Genomic DNA, 16,543 nt, shown 5'->3' with positions numbered 1-16,543 from the left:
AACAGCCAGGGCTGAGCCGATCCAGAGCCAAGAGCCGGAATCTTCTTCCAGGTCTTCCACACAGGTCCAGAGTCCCAAGGCTTTGGGCCGTCCTCGACTGCTTTCCCAGGCCACAAGCAGGGAGCTGGGTGGGAAGTGGGGCTGCCAGGATTAGAACTGGTGGCCATATGGGATCTCGGCGTGTTCAAAGTCAGGACTTTAGCCGCTAGGCCACCGCACCGGGCCCTCTTTTGGAGTTTCTAAATATTTATTTATTGACAGAGTGACAGAGAACAGAAAAAGGCAGAGATTTTCACTCCCCAAAATCATCCCGAGAGCTGGAGCAGAGCCACGCCAAAGCCAGACGCCTGGACCTTGGCCTGGGTCTCCCTCGTGGGCACAGGGCCAGGCACTTGGACCATCCTCTGCTGCTTTCAGATTGGCTCAGTTCCGGCCACTTGGGGAGTGAACCCTCAGACGGAAGATCTTCCTCTCTGCATATCTGCCTTTCCAATAAAAATGAAATAAATCTTTTTAAAAAGCAGACCTGGCGACGTGACCTAGTGGCTAATATCCTCACCCTGAACGTGCCAGGATCCCATATGGCCACCAGTTCTAATCCCGGCAGCTCCACTTCCCATCCAGCTCCCTACCTGTGGCCTGGGAAAGCAGTCGAGGACGGCCCAAAGCCTTGGGACCCTGCACCTGCCTGGGGGACCTGGAGAAAGAGGTTCCTGGCTCCTGGCTTTGGATCGGCGTAGCACTGGCCATTGCACTCACTTGGGGAGTGAATCATCGGACGGAAGATCTTCCTCTCTGTCTCTCCTCCTCTCTGTATATCTGCCTTTCCAATGGAAAAAAAAATCTTTACAATAAGAATATTCCAATAAGAATAAGTAAATAAATATAAATAAATAAATCTTAAAAAGAAAAAGTGAGGTGTGGGCCTGAGAAGGCAGGGCAGAGGACACCGGTGGGGAGTCCAGGCAGGCTCGGGGGGTCTCCCCTTGAGGAAGTGACATTTTGCGAGGCAAGAGTCCTGAGTGGAAGGCCAGGTGACGTCAGGTGAAGGTGGTGGCGCAGCATCCAAAGCTGAGTAATGTCGCTTGGGTTCCGTGGTGTAGTAGGTTAAACCTCCATCTGTGGTGCCGGCATCCCATAGGAGTGACAGTTTGAGTCCCATTTGCTCCATTTCCAATCCTGCTCCATGCTAATGAACCTGACAAAATGACATAGAACCTCCCCCCCCCGCAAGATCCTGCACCCAATGAGAGATTCTGAAAAAGCTCCATACCTGACATTGCGGGTATCTGGGGAGGGAACAGCTGACGGGAGACTTCTTTCTGTCTCTCCTCTGCAACTCTGCCTCTCAAATCTTGAAACATGAAATAATCAGCATTATTTCCTCGGCTTACCCTAAATTCCCCTTTGCCTACTTCGCTCCGTTTCCGTGTTAGAGGGGCAAGTGGAAGCCAGATGGCTGGGCCAGACTCTCCCTGTTCCTGCGCTCCAGTCTCCCAATAATTCACATTGTGCCACCCGAGAGCAAAGTCCTGCCTCCTGTTCTTGCTTCTCAGGGGGGTCAGGTCGTCACACGTGCATGACACACAGCAAGGTGCGCAGGGTGTGAGAACCGCACGACACCGCGTGATGAAGATCTTGTGACACAGGAGGCTCTCCCCTCAGCTGTCTGTGCCTTATACCCACATCCCAAGGCCGAATTCCATGAGTTCCCCTTGCCAAGAAATCACTCCCTGGACTCGGGGACTCCCTGCTTGTCCCCGGCTCGGCCACCAGAGGGCGATGTCCGCTCGCTCGGCGCCCCGCGCGCCTGCGCTGCCGCCTCCTGTCGCTAGGGGGCGGCGGAGTCTTGGCGTGCGCGCGCGCGCATGGCCGGGCTTGGGGTGCCTGGCGGGGCGACGCGGGCCGCGGGAGGAAGCTGATGAAATCCGAGCCAATTCGCAGTGAGCTCATCCCTTCCCGCCCGAGCGCCTCCGGAAGCTGCGGGGCCGCCCGGGCTGCTGAGGCGCGGCGGGAAGTCGGCCCGCGTGGGGCCTGGGGCGAGGGGAGCGAGGTTGACCCCAAGTTGGAGATCCAGGGCTCCCCACTTTCCGCCCTCGCCCCGTGGCCGCCTCCGATGGCGAGGAAGGGGAAGGTGATTTCTGAGCGAGGAAAAGGAGAGAGAAGCAGAGACCGAGCGGAGGACGGGGCTGACCCAGAGCGGTCAGGAAGGGCCAGGTCGGAGGGGCGAGGGGCGCGCCCGCCCTGCTGGAGTGAGGGACCCCGAGTCCCCCCAAGATCTCGAGTTGCCGCAGGAGGCGCAAAGCGCTCACTGGCGCGGCCGTAGCCAATCAGCGCGCGGCGCTGCTGTTCTCAGGCAGCAGGCTGGGATGCAGGCGCGCCTCCCCCATCCGCTGCCTCAGGTGGACGCCGTGCCACCGCGCACCCCCGTTCACACTGGGACCCCCGGGTGGACACAGTGGAATCGCACACCCCCGATCACACTAGGACCCCCGGGTGGACGCCGTGCCACCGCACACCCCCGTTCACACTAGGACCCCCGGGTGGATACAGTGGAACCGCACACCCCCGTACCACACTAGGACCCCCGGGTGGACGCCGTGCCACCGCGCACCCCAGATCACACTGAGACCCTCAGGTGGACGCCGTGCCACCGCGCACCCCCGTGCCACACTGGGACCCCCGGGTGGACGCCGTGCCACCGCGCACCCCCGTGCCACACTGGGACCCCCGGGTGGACACTGAGGAACCGCACACCCCCGTGCCACACTGGGACCCCCAGGTGGACACTGTGGCACCGCACACCCTCGTTCACACTGGGACCCTCAGGTGGACGCCATGGCACCTGACACCCACGGAACCACTGGGTAGACACCGTGACACCTCATACCCCATGTCACACACGCCTGCCCCTGTCACATGAGGACCACCAGATGGGCTCTGCCACACCCCCGCGCCACATTGGGACCCTCAGGTGGATGCTGTGGCACCTGACACAGCGTGTCCCACAGGGTGTCCCACAGGGACCACCGGGTAGACACTGTGACACCACACGCCCCTGTGACACACTGGGACCCTCAGTGGATGCCATGACACTTCAAACTCCGTGTCACCTGGGAACCACTGGGTTGGATGCTGTGGCTCCATTCACCACACGTGGTGGATGTTTGGGACCACTAGGTGGATTTGTGGGCCAGGTGACACCTCACGTACCAGGGCCCTCAGGTGGACACTGTGACACCTCACACTCCCCATGTCACAGCACCACCAAGTGGACACACATACCGCCTCACGGCACAGCGTCACACCCACTGCACACGCACACAGGACAGACACCCTGCCGTCCGGACACACAGCCTCTGGTCACTGCGGTAGCACGCGGACGCACTGCCCTGAGGCAAACATCACCCCCTTACCCATCACACCAACACCCAGTCCCCTCCCTGCACGGGCCAGAGAAAACTCCAGCGTGCGCGCACACACACGCACACCCGGCCGCGGGTCCTGCCCAGGCGGGCGGTGCGCAGGGAGGCGGGCGGGGAGGGCTGCGCCCCGGAGCGTGTTTGTGTGCGCTCCGCCGCCCCTCCAGTCCCTCCCTGGGGGCGGGACCGCGCTCCGCGCTGTTACCGGGTAAACTTCCCCGCCTCCCCGCCCCCCCACCAACAGCGCGGCCATTAGTCACCCCCCCCAGGATGACATCATCGCCTGATTCTGGAAGCTGAGTAATCCTCGGCTCCGCCCCCCCTCCCTCGCCAGGTACCCGGGCAGGGGCGGGGCCGCACCTGGGCTCCCCGCGGTCTGGGGCTGCACGCTCCACTGCCTCGGGTCTCCCCGGGGTGGGACTGTGGACTCTGGTGTAGGGACGCACAGCAGCGTCCCGAGAGGCAGAGCATGCCAGCCCCCGAGGTGGGGAGGGGCACCAACACCCCCAACACCCATGAGGGGGCTAGGACTGAAGTGGGGTGCGGGGAAGGGGTGCCTGCCAGGCTGGAACTTGCGTTGCGGGGTCCTTGGCCACTAGGAGGTCAGCGACCCCGATGTGGGTTGGGAGATGGGGTGCCGGGAAGTTGAGCAAGGAGCTATGAGGTCAGAGGCCCAGGCCCTGCGGGACCCACCTGCTGGGGCAGGGGGAATAGGGCTCAGAGGCCCAGGGAAGCAGGCAGGTGTCCGCTGGGAGGCCCTGCAGGTGCTCGTCTGGAGGAATGGATGCCACAGGGTCCCCAGGCTGCTGAAGGCGGGAAGTCCAGGGCCAGGAGGAAGCCCAGGGGCTCTGAGGTCACCCCCAGAAGGGCCCGGGACTGGTTCCTGGCGGGGAGGTGGATGGGGAGCACCAGCGTCCCCACTGAGTGGGGAAGAAGCTCCTGTGTTGTTTTTCAGGGTCCTGGCATGCCTGGGTTCTTTGGAGGGGCAGCCCGTCTTTGATGGGGCAGGGACGCCAGGGTTCACGCTCCTCAACCCCCCTGTGTTCCAGGCGTGAGTCGTGTTTGCTAGGTGGCAACAGAGTGCTCCTGTCCTCAGGCGTCAGGCAGCTCAGGGAGAGCAACAGCGAAGCCAGCGCTCCGTATTTCATCTCTGCCCATCTTCTGCCAGAGGATGCGGGGCAGCGCGGGGCTGCGGGGGAAGGGGTGGCGGAGGCGGCGGACGGTGCCCAGCCCGGGTCTCAGCCCAGCCGGCCTCAGGCTCGCAGGCCGCGCGCTCAGCAGCTCCCCCGGGCCCGGCTCCCCGCCTTCCCCCCCACTCTCGGCCCTGCGCGCGCCGAGGGCTCCCCCAGATCCGGGCGGGCGCCGCGGCGGCCAATGAACGCTCTCGCCGTCTCCGGGAGCCGGGCCGGCTCTGCCCGCTTGGCATTGGGCACGCGGTGGGCAGCGGCAGGCGGGGCTTGGGGGCTCCTCGCCCCTGGTTGGGCCAGGCTTGTTGCTGGGTAACGGGGCGGCGAGTCTCCCCTGGCAACGGCGGCGGGTACCGCTCACTGGCTGGCCGGGAAGGAGGGGGGGCAGGGCGCAGGCAAGTCCCGCAGACCCCAGCAACAGCGCGCGCCCCCCGCCCGCCGCCGAGCGGTAACCTTCACAGGCGCGCCGGCCACTCGGACCCTGCGGACGCCGCACCCCCCGCTGCCCAGCCTCCCGGCCTGCAGGGCGCTGGGGTGGTGGGGATGTTTTTTGGGGTGGGGGGCACCCAAGAGGACCCCTGGCCGCGGCGAGGGCCGGATTCAGGTCCTGCAGTGCAAAGTTAAGTCTTCGCCAACTCTGTGCCCGCACTTGTCCAGGAGATGCTGGGGGAGCTGGGGCACAGCAGCTGGCGAGAGGCTGGGTCCCCTGTGTCCCCCCAGCACTCCCAGGGGGCCTCCCCTCTCACCACCAGTGTGACACACAGCAGCTCTTCTCTTCTTGACCGTGTCCTTGTGGTGACCCCTTGCACGGACAAGCAAACTGAGGCCATGGCTGTGAGAATCCTGCTGATGGCGCTTTAGGACACTGTGGATGATCTAAGGTGGGGGGGTGGATCACCCAGGGAAGGGCTGTTTGCTGGCATCCGGTGGGAGACATGGGCACTATGACCAAGACAGTCCTACTTGCCACCCAGCAAGGCCTCCAGGGCCCCACATCCCATCTCAGCTCAGCCCGTCCACCTGCACTTCCGGCTGGGCCCTCATCCTGCTCCTCCAACTTCCTTTTGGTCTCCCCCCAACACACCCCCTGTCTCTCATCCTTTATCAGAGGCCCCTGTGGCCCCTTTGAGATGCTAAGTCCCTTGTCCCTTCCCAGGCAGCGTGACCGGGAGAACAGCCTGGAAGACTCCTCCACGATCCCGGCTAGGGAGACCAGTGTGGGGGTTAATCTGAAAAATGGAGTGCGGAGGTGGGGTCTACCCTCTCCTTATATTCCTAGCGTAGGGATCCCCAAAAGCACAGCTGGGACCCAGCCACACACTGGCTGTTAGCCACAGTCCCCAGCACTCCCCTATGACCTTAACCAGGCCCCTTTACGTCATGACCAGAGCAAATCTGAGGCCTCTAACTGGGGTGATAGGACACCGCCGGAAGGTGGGGCAGGGTTTGTGGGACACGCTGGGGAGGACCTTGACTGGTGACAACACTGATGGAATGAATGCCTCTTTGCTGATGGCCACCTGCAGCCCGCGCCGTCCGGGCTCCAGGCATCCTGGCAGCCAGGCCTGAGAGTGAGAGCGCTGATGGCAGCTCCCAGGGCTCCCATCCAGGCTGCACCTGCCCCCTCCGCACCCGGCGGCCCGCGGAGGGCAGCACGGGCAGTCCACCTTGTTCTGCGACCATGGTGGTTTCCGCATGCTACATGCCACACACGGCACCACGTGACGCCCATGAGTGAACACTCCAACATCCTTGAACTTGATCCACAGTCAGAACAGAGGCTTCCTTTGCCATCAGTATTAAAGGAGACTTTTACAAAATAATACTCACCAGGGGCCTTTAAAACATTGTATTCCATATTGTATATTTTGATTTAAAAAAAAAAAAAAAAACAAAACTCCGGTCAAGGGCCCAGTGTTATGGCACTGCAGATGAAGCTGCCTCCGGTAGCATTGTGGTCACATTCTGGCTGCTCCACTTCCCATCCAGCTCCCTGCCTGTGGCCTGGGAAAGCAGTCGAGGACGGCACAAAGCCTTGGGCCCCTGCACCCGCGGCATGGGAGACCTGGAGGAGGCTCCTGGCTCCTGACTTTGAATCGGCTCAGCTCTGGCCATTGTGGCCGCTTGGGGAGTGAATAAGCGGATGGAGGATCTTTCTGTCTTCCTTCACTCTTTCAAAAAAAAATAATAAATAAATCTTAAAGTAAATAAAATAAATCTTACACACACATGCTAAGTCAGAGTGTGGGATGCCCACATGGTCTCTGCAATGCCTGGGTGGGCTCCCTGCTCCCTTGCTGCACAGTCTAGCTTCTTGCTCATGACTCCCAGGCAGGTGGCAGGTGCCAGCTCCTGACCCTGGCGCCCTGCCAGCCACCTGGGAGACCCAGGCAGGTCCCAGCTTTCAACTTTGGCTTGGATGAATTGGGGGGGGGGAGGGGAATCTCTGACAAAAATAAAAACAAATTTTTTTAAAATTTAAAGCTTTATATTTCTAATGGAAAGACAGATATAAAGAAAGGAAAGACAGGAAGATCTTCCATCTGCTTGTTCACTTCCCAAGTAGCCTCAACAGTCGGAGCTGAGCCGACCGGAAGCCAGGAGCCAGGAGCTTCTTCTGGGTCACCCACGCGGGTGCAGGGTCCAAGGCTGTAGGATGTTGTCAACTGCTTTCCCAGGCCACAAGCAGGGAGCTGGATGGGAAATGGAGCAGCCAGGATGTAAATGGGTGTCCATATGGGATCCCGTTGGCTGCAAGGCAAGGATGTAGCCACTAGGCTACCATACTGGGCCCAAATTTAAAAAATGTTAAGAAGTGTTTAAAAACCAAGACCCACAGGAAGTGATGTCATGATGCATGGTTTGCCGGTAAGCCACAGTGGAAGAGTAGGAGTGAATGGATGAATGAATGATGCAAGGGCAGGAGGCTGGCTGAATGAGTCCCCAGTGTCTAAACTGGGACGGTGTCACAGGAGGGCTGCCCTGGCCCGCGTCCGGCTGCAGGTGCAGGCCCAGGCTGGCGCTCTGGTGTCTTTCCCAGCTGGCCGAGTACGGGGCTGGCCTAGCTTGTCAACTCAGCCTCCGATGTGCCGTGTGACAGGGTGGGACCCAGAGAGAAAGGAAAGTGGAACAGAAAATGAGAGTGGAACCCTCTGAGCAAGGACACATGTGACAGATGACCGCAAAGGGGGAAGGAAGTGGCAGGCTCAAAAGGAAAGGGAGCCCCAAGACTGGGTGAAATTTGGTGCAGGGTCTGCCCGGGCATGTCTGTGCCAGGTGCCTAGGCCCTCCGCCTCCTCGTCAGTCCGCTGCCAGATTGGTGGGCAGGGCACACAGACGCACCTACTCCAGACTGCTTTCTCCACGCGGGGCAGTTGGCAGGCAGCTGTTCCAGGTGGAACTTGTCAACTCCGCTTTGGGCTCTGGGGTCAGTTTCTCCCGTGTGTCTCCGAGGGTGCGTGTTGGGCGGCTTTGCCATGGTGGCCGCGGGGAGATGGCTCGCTCGGGCGTGTGCGCCCCTGAGGGAGTGTGGTGGGATCAGGTTGGGTGTGCAGGTTTGTGCGTGGTGGTGGGGTGTCTGCCTGCAAGTCTGCTTTTTCCTGGAAGCTCTCAGCCACCAGCCCCCTGCCAGGAGCCGGTTAGGCCCACTCAGGTCCGAGTGTGGGTGTCTGTGCGCAACTTTGTGTGTGTTCGCCCCTCGCCCCCTGCCCCGTCTCTTTTTGCCTCTTGCGTACTGGAGCTTCCAGCGTGTCTGGGGAGAGGAGCGGGGGGGGGGCTAGATGCGGGGGTCCAGCCGCCCCTGCCCCTGTCCAGGGTGCGCACAGGGGACACTAGGACTCCACACGCGACTCTGTGCACCCTGCAGCGCCGGCCGGCCGTGGGTGGCAGTCAGTGTGTCACTGTGTCACGGCCGGGGAGGGGTGGGGGTGGCCCCGGCGGCCCCGCCTCCCTTCTCTGCACCGGCCGCAGGGAAAGCCCCCCGCGCGGAGGTGGGGGCGCGGCGCGCGCCTGCAAGCCCCGACTTGTCCCCGGGCCGGCGGGCGGGGCGGCGCGTCCGGCGGAGGCGGAGCGTGGGAGCCGGCGGGCGGGGCGGGGCGGGGCGGCCCGGGACGCGGGCAGAGCCACATGCGAGCGGGTCCCCGGCCGCGGCGGCGGTGCTACGGAGCGACGCGAGCGGCGGTGGCCGCGAGACCAGCAGCAGCGACCACCGGCCCCGTTCCAGCAGCTCCGGCAGCCGCCGCCAGCGAGCGGCGCTCGGCGGGCGCGCCCTCCTGAAGGAAGCCGCCCGCCGCCCACTCGCCGCTCCCTCCGGCGCGTTCATGCCCCCGGGGTGAGTGTGCGCACCCAGACCCACAGCCTCCCCGGGGTGTCGATCGGCCAGGTCGGGTGGGCTTCCTGGAGGAGGTGACGGGACTGCACTTGGAGAGCAAGTGGCACCCCGCGCCTCCGTCCACTTTTCACGGAGTCGAGGCGGGGTGGTGGTGGTGGTGGTGATGATGGGGGGGGGTGCACCCCAAGCTGGCACGGCGGGGCCGGGAGGAGCGGGGCGCCCAGCCTGGGCTCACAGGTGCCTCAGCGGTCTGGCGGGTTTGTTTACAAACAATGGGGGTGCGTGTTCCGCAGCGCCTCCTGGCGGCCAGTGCGGCCCCGGGGAAGAGAGGCGACCCGGGGTAGCCCCGGTTCCCGAGGGTCCGGAGGGGCGTGGGGGGGCGGCGGCACCGAGGGGCGGCCACACCCAGGGCGCGCGCGCCCGCTGGGGGCGGCGACAGGGGGCGGCTCGCGGGCCGCCGAGTCTGCGGCTCCTGCGGGCGGGGGCTGCGCCCCAGCAACAGCCGGTTATTGGCCCCGCGCTCGCTGGGCGGGCGGGGCGGGCGCACGTGGCGGCGGGGATGGGGATGGTGGTGTTGGGAGGGGGCCTGTGTCAACGGAGGGGGGCGTCTGGGACGGCCGTGAGAGCGCGCGTGTGCGGGGTTGTGGATCTGCAGGTGTCTCGCCTTGGGTGTGTGCGCGTGTCTGGCGCCGAGTTTGCGCTGGGGTCCGCTGGGGCGGTGGGGGTAGTGGTGGTGTGGACCCAGAGGAATGTTGGGGCTGGTGACCGTCGTCGGGGTGTACGCCTGAGTGCCCCCACCCCGCCCCGCGTGCTCATCCCGTGGCCTAGGGTGAGTGCACCTGCCCAGCTGAGAGTTGTCTGCGCGCGGGCGCGCGCGCGGCTTGCGGGATTGGGGAGGGTGGCGGTGGGCGACTCGCCTCGGGGTGCTGTGTGGTTGTGGCGTGTGTTTACTGGGGAGCCTCTGGCCGGGCTGTGCAGCGTGTGTCTGGCCTGTCTCGTCTCTGGCTGGTTGTGTGTGTGTGTCTCCGGGGCACGTGTCCTTGCCAGGATGCGTCTGGCTGCTCGGTGCCCCGCCGCTGCTCTCCCGTGCAGGTTTCTTCTGAGTTCCAGGGGGTGGGGTGTGTGTTGTGTGTGTGTTTGTGTGCGCGCGCGCGCTCGCACATGGGGCTTGTCTGTGTTGGGCTGTGTGTCTGGTATCACTGTCTGGGATTGGCCGACCGAGGCACAGCGGGGTGTGTGCAGTGCCGCCGGCGGTGGGGGTGGGGGTGTGCTGCTGGCAGCCGAGCTCAGCCTGCGCGCGCGCGCGCGCGTGTGTATGTGTGTGTGTGTGTGTGTGTGTGTAGGGTCAGGTCTAAGGGGGTTGTGGCTGTGCTGGGCTGGCTCATGTGTGTCATGTGAGCTGCGTGTGTGCAGTGTTTATGTCAGTCACGTGAGCGCAGTGTTTTCTGTGCCTGCCTTAGGTGTGCGCGCTTCTGTTGCTGTGCGGGATTACAGTTGGCCGTGGGGTGTGTGTGAGTGGCTGCTGACAGTTAGGGATGGTGTTGGGATTGGCCGCCGGGCTTGTGGGGGGCGGGGGGCTGGCTGCTGACTGCTGAGGTGTGGCTGTCTGGTGCCTGGCCCCACGTGTGTGTGTGTTTTGGGGAGGTGCCTCTTACAGCCCTGTTTCCACATGTCTTGGGGTCTCAAAAGTTGGTGCCCGGGCTGGCGTGCACGCTGATGGCTATGTTATCTGCTGGATGTTGATTTCTGTGTGTGTGTCCTGGCGTGCGTTTGTGGAGGGTTTATCTGCAGGGTGTGTGTAAGACGGAGTGAGTTCTTTTGACAACTGCATTGTGTGTGCGCGCGCGCCGGAGGTTGCTGCACAGTGGAGTTGCCCTGTAACATTTCCATGGCGTGTTTCCTGGAGGGGATCGGATTGGGGCGTGTGTGTACATCCACACTTACGATGGTATGTGCTGAGTGGCAGTGTTCGTGAACAAGTGGCAGGTTGTGGTGCCCTTGTATATGTGTGTGTGTGTGTTCCTATACGCACCACAGCAGCCTTGGGAAAGTGACCCCCACGTGGGGCCAACCGCCCAGGTAGATGAGTCGGAGCTGGGAGGTCATCACAGCCACAGCGCACACACGCGTGGGCCAGGTCCTCCCTTGGGGGGGGTCTTGCTGTGCCACCTGGTCCCTGGCATGTGTGGGTCCGCACGTGCGCGCCCATGGCCCCCGTGCAGTCCCATTGCTGGATGTGTCTGCAGGTGGCACACACCTCCAGCTAAGTCCTGCATCAGTCCAGCACAGAGGGATGCGTGTAGTGGCGGGGGGAGCCCTGGCGCCCCATGCACTTGGCTGACCTCCTCTACTACGCTGTCCCGCAGGCCCCAAGGAGCGCCATGGCCCGCGCACGCCAGGAGGGCAGCTCTCCGGAGCCCGTAGAAGGCCTGGCCCGCGACAGCCCGCGCCCCTTCCCGCTGGGTCGCCTGGTGCCCTCAGCCGTGTCCTGTGGCCTCTGCGAGGCGGGTCTTCCCGCCGCCCCTGCCGTCCCAGCCCTGTTGCCCGCCGCCTACCTCTGCGTCCCCGCCGCCCCGCCCGCCGTCACCGCCGCCCTGGGGGGCCCCCGCTGGCTTGGGGGTCCCCGCAGCCGGCCCCGAGGCCCGCGGCCGGACGGTGAGTGCACGCCCCACGCCGCCCCCCGTGGCGGTGCTGGGAGCTGGGAAAAGAGGGGGGCCCAGGAGATCCTTAAGGGACCGGCGGAGGGGAGCGCGAGGGGAGGCGGGGAGCCGGGCCGGGCCACTGGGAGGGTGTGGCCAGCGTGGTCTTTGTGTGGCGAGAAGCAGGAAGCCGGCGCGGGAGGCCGGGGTGGCGGGGGAGGCGGCCGGGAAGTCCCTCCTGGAATCTGACTGCAGTCCCAGAGTGGCAGCCCACAGCCTTTTCCGGGTCTTGGGCTGCAGCTGTTTCCCAGCACCCCTTCCCCGCCAAGCTCCCCCCTGCGACCAGCAAGTTGGAAGCGGGGTAGGGGTGGGGGTGTGCGCAGTGGGGGGGACCCTCACCTCCGGACTTGGGGGAGGCGCCGCTGTTTGCATCCTAGGGGCGGGAGCTGGCCCTCTCCGGAGTGGGGGGCGCAGGCCAGGAAGGAGAGGGGGAGGGGCCATTGTGTTGGGAAAGTCCCCTTTGAGGAGAGAGGGTGCGTGGTGGGGAGGGGAGGGTTAAAGGTCCCCTGCCTGATGGGCTGTTAACCCTACAGCTCCCGGAGGGGGGGAGGGGGCTTCCTGGCCCATCCCCCCCATCCCAGAGTGTGTATATAGGTGTGTGGTGGTGGTGGTGGGGGGTGTTGTAAGGAAAAAGCAAACTTTCCCAGGTCAGTTCCTGGCAGGGGAGGGGGAGACCCTGATTTCAAGGCCCCCCTTCCACCCGGGATCCCACTGGAGGTGACTGGGGTGACCGAGGAGGGGCCCCCAAGGGGGTGGGGGTAGGAAGGCGCCCCCTCCCTCCTCCTGGGCAGGCTGTCTGGCCTCCTGGTCTCCAGGCCGCTGCTGCCACATCCGGGGGTGTGGCTTTCCTGGGGTTGGCCAGCCGAGGCTGGTGACTGGGGTGGGGTCAGGCGCTGTATCCCGGAGTGACCTTGGGCCCCTGCGCACGGCTGGGGCGCTTCAGCTGCCCCATCGGTGCAAAGATGGGGGCCCTAGGCCGCCCGAGAGGGAAGAGACTGCCCGGGGGCACTGCGGGGGCAGCGGGCCAACCCGGGGAGCCCCCAGGTTGTTAGCCATGGTGCCTCGGGGAAGGGGAGCAGCAGCCTGCAGGGGTGTGTGTGTGTGTTTGGTGGGGAGCGCAGGGGAAGGGAGGAACCGCTAGAATGTCCGGTGTGTGGTGGGGGACACGCAGGTGGGAGAAGGGCCGGCCGCGCCGACCTGGCCGCTGACCACACCCCTCCGCCCTCCCAGGTCTTCCAGCCTCGCCGTCCCCGGCCGAGCAGCACCTGCAGTCGCCCGTGCCCAGCGCCCCAGGGGCCCTGGAGGGCGGCCCCACCCAGCCGGCCCCGGGAGTCCGGGGCGAGGAGGAGCAGTGGGCCCGCGAGATCGGGGCGCAGCTGCGGCGGATGGCGGACGACCTGAACGCGCAGTACGAGCGGCGGGTGAGTGTTCGGTGGTGGGCAGGTGGGAGGAGGGGGCGGCCCCGCCAGATGTGGCGCAGCTGCCGGCGGGGTCGCGCCGGGGACAGGCCGAGGGGGTGGCGGCGAGGCCGAGGAGGCCGAGGCCCCGGCTGCGGGGCGCACTGAGGGCGGCGCTCGGTGCGGCGGCTCCTATATCCCCTGCTATTTATAGCGGGTGAGTCAGCAGCCGCGTCGGCCGCGCCCGCCGTGCGCGCTCGGGGGGCCGGACCCCGGGAACCCCGCCTCCAGCCGCCGCGCACGGAGAGGGCGGGTGGGAGATGGCACCGCGCGCGCACCAGCCAGCCCTCATCAGTTCGGAACATGACACCTGCAGTGTTTGCTGCTTGGGGAGGGGGACGAGGGGGTGATAAAACACACAAGATGCAGCTAGGAGAGAAGGGGTGCTGCGCCGGGCCCCTCTCCTGCAGGTGGCTGGCCGTCTCAGGCCCCGGGTCCTTGGGGTCGGGTGTCGGTCCCCCACCCACGCCGCTGCACGGCGCGCCCCCGTAGGAGCCCCAGGGGCCTTGGACCATTCCAGTCCGCTGCTGCCCTCCCCGCTCGCTTTCTCCTTGGTGTGGCGGGCCAGGCTGTGCGTTCCCTTTTTATTTACTCCTTTCTGCGGCTTTGAATGGCGGAGACCTTCCTCCCGCTGGTTCCGGGGAGCCAGGGGGAGTCTCCCGAGTGGGTGCTTAGAGCCGTCACCTGCTGACTTGGGAGGTGGAGGCGGGGCTTGCCGGCTGATTGGCAGCCCGCTCGCTCACCAGGTGGGCAGCAGGTGTCCGGAGTTGGGGGGATGTGGGCGCCCAGCTTGCCCGGAGAGTCTTGGGTACAGGGGCGCCGTTAGAAGTTCAGGACCGGAATCCCACTCCCCACCCACTAACCGCCCGGTTCTCTTTGGTCCCCAGAGACAAGAGGAGCAGCAGCGACACCGCCCCTCGCCCTGGAGGGTCCTGTACAATTTCATCATGGGACTTGTGCCCTTACCCAGGGGCCATGGAGCCCCCGAGATGGAGCCCAATTAGGTGCCTGCACCCGCACGGGGGACGTCGGGGACTCGGGGGGCAGGACCCCCTCCACCCCCACCCCGCCTTCGGGACGAACTTTCTGCACCATGTAGCATACGGGACTCCCGGCCCTGCCCGGCCCCGGCCCGGGTGCACCGACGGCGGACATGGCTGAACCCGGCGGCGGGGACCGAGAGGGGTGGGGACTGAGCCGCCCACCTCCGCCGCCCACCACCATCTCAGGAAAGCCTGCTGCTGGCCTGCCCGTCCCAGCCGCAGGGTGACACTGGGCGCCTCTCGGCCCGGTTGCCCCTCCACTTCTGGGCCTGATCTCAGCAGGCCCCTGGTGCTTCCCCCCCTCCCGCTCCTGGGGAGGGGGCCCGTGAAGAGCAAATGAGCCAAACGTGGTGACCCCTGGCCTCCCCGGGCGCCCCCCTCCGCACCCAGCCGCCGCGTCCCTGAGCCAGCCGGCGGGTGGTGGGCACGCCTGCCTCCCCGCCATCTGGGGGAGGCCAGGAGGGGGCCCAGACTGTGAATCCTGCGCCCTGCCCGTGCCCACCCCGCCCCGTCCCCATCAGTCCCATTGCATAGGTTTAGCGAGAGCACGTGTGACCACTGGCATTCATGGGGGAGGGAGGGGGAAGACAGATGCCGCCCCAGCCTCAGCCCCCCAGGGCCCGGCGCTGGGGGAGGGGGAGGGCGTCCGGGAGGGGGGGTCTCGGAGGAGGGAGGAGTCTGGGAGCGGGGGGAGGGTGGCCCGGCCTGTAAAATACTGTATATGCGCTGCTGTAGATACCGGAATGAATTTTCTGTACATGTTTGGTTAATTTTTTTTGTACATGATTTTTGTATGTTTCCTTTTCAATAAAATCAGATTGGAAGAGTGAGTGCTTTCTACCCACCTTCCCCACCCTCCCCTCCCCCTTCCCCATCCCCCATCCCTCTCTCCCAGGCCAGGCCGAAGCCAGGAGCTGCTTGCGGGTCTCCCATGCAGGTTGCAGGGACTGGAGGCATCCTCTTGCTTCCCCGGGTGCAGCACAGGGAGCTGGGTGGGAAGCAGAGCAGCCCCGCCCCCGGGAGCCTGTTGTGGGGCAGGTAGAGGTCAGTTCCCGTGCTGGCCACTCCAGCTCCCTGCTTCTGTGCCTGGAAAGGCAAGGGAAGATGGCCTGGGTGCACCGGCCCCTGCTGTCCTTGGAGAGACCAGGTGGGGGTGCAGCACCGAAGCTCTGAGCTGGCCCAGACCTGGCTCCATTTTGGGAGTGAAACAGACGGAAAATCCATACATTGTTTAGCATTTCACACACGCGCGCACGCTCCCCTTCACGCTGCTTGGCTAGGGTTCAGCCCCTGCTCTGAAGGCCAGCCAGGAGCTTCTGGGCCTCCCACCCGAGTGCAGGGTCCCAAGGCTTTGGGCCGTCCTCTACTGCTTTCCCAGGCCACAAGCAGGGAGCTGGATGGGACGTAGGGCAGCCAGGATACTAAGCAGAGCCCATATGGGATTCGTGGTGCATGTAAGGTGAGGATTTAGCCACTAGGTTACTGCTCACGGCCCCTCAAACAACTTTTTAAAAACTCATACATATTTTTGGGTCCAATGCGGTGGCCTAGTGGCTAAAGTCCTTGCCTTGAGTGCACCAGGATCCCATATGGATGCCAGCTCTAATGCTCTATCTTTCCTCCTCTCTGTATATCTGACTACCAATGAAAATAAATCTTAAAAAAAAGTCATACATATGTTTAAAAACATTCCATGTTTATTCCTCATTCTCAGGATTCAATTCATCCAGAAATGCCAAGTCTCCCCCTGGTATCATTTCCAGTAATGTATCCTACAGTGCATTTCTGGTTTATTTGGAGCCTCCTATGCCGGTATCTATAAGGATATTTTCATTGATTATAGCTTCAGGTGGCCTGTTCTGTTTCAGCTGTTTTTATTCCTTCACATCTGAAAGGCAGGCTGAGGAGGAAGAATCGCCCAGCAGCTAGTTCACTCCCACAGATGGCCAGAGCAGCCAGGCCGAAGCCAGAAGCCTCAGACACACCCAGGTGTGGCAGGAACCCAGCATGTGGGCCACCTTTGCTTCTTCGGGCTTGTTAGCAGGGAGCTGGATTGAGGTGCAGTGGCTGGGACTCAAGCCAACACTCAGGTGGATGCCAAGGCCACCAGTGGCTGCTTAAACCCACCACACCACAAGACAAACCCTTCTTGTTGCCATTTTTAAGTCTTGTCAAAAGCCACCTGCTGGGGCTCGCATTCGGCCTTGGAAAATGCTGGTTAGGACCCTTGCCAGCCCAAGTGTACCCCGGGTAGAAGCAGGGGACTGCATCGATGGCTGACTCCCTGTCACCCACGGGGGAGGCCTGAGCTCGCCAGGGGACATCTGGAAGTGAACCAGCACTGGAAACCATCCAGAGCTCTGCTTAAATAACCCACCTGCTTTTGTCTGCCACCATCGAGAACC

The 16,543-nt window shown here is 63.9% G+C and overlaps 1 protein-coding gene across 2 annotated transcripts; it reads left to right on the top strand.

Annotated features, from left to right (window-relative positions):
- The first annotated feature begins 7,869 nt into the window (after positions 1–7,869).
- On the top strand, positions 7,870–14,771 carry BBC3 (BCL2 binding component 3). Of its 2 annotated transcripts, none has more exons than XM_040977869.1 (4): positions 7,870–8,036; positions 11,306–11,594; positions 12,869–13,059; positions 13,983–14,771. In XM_040977869.1, the coding sequence occupies exons 2-4, from the start codon at positions 11,321–11,323 to the stop codon at positions 14,097–14,099; spliced, it is 582 nt and encodes a 193-aa protein (XP_040833803.1). In that variant the 5' UTR covers positions 7,870–8,036; positions 11,306–11,320; the 3' UTR covers positions 14,100–14,771. The 2 variants fall into 2 exon arrangements, with proteins under 2 accessions (XP_040833803.1, XP_040833802.1); XM_040977868.1 differs by lacking the exon at positions 7,870–8,036 and adding an exon at positions 8,857–8,939.
- The last annotated feature ends 1,772 nt before the right edge of the window (positions 14,772–16,543 follow it).

This window comes from Ochotona curzoniae, unplaced genomic scaffold, assembly GCF_017591425.1.
Source record: "Ochotona curzoniae isolate NIBS_2020 unplaced genomic scaffold, NIBS_Ocur_1.0 contig_2861, whole genome shotgun sequence".
Lineage (NCBI taxonomy): Eukaryota > Metazoa > Chordata > Mammalia > Lagomorpha > Ochotonidae > Ochotona > Ochotona curzoniae.
The sequence above is the reverse complement of the archived record's forward strand: the minus strand, read 5'-3'. Positions and strand labels throughout refer to the sequence as shown.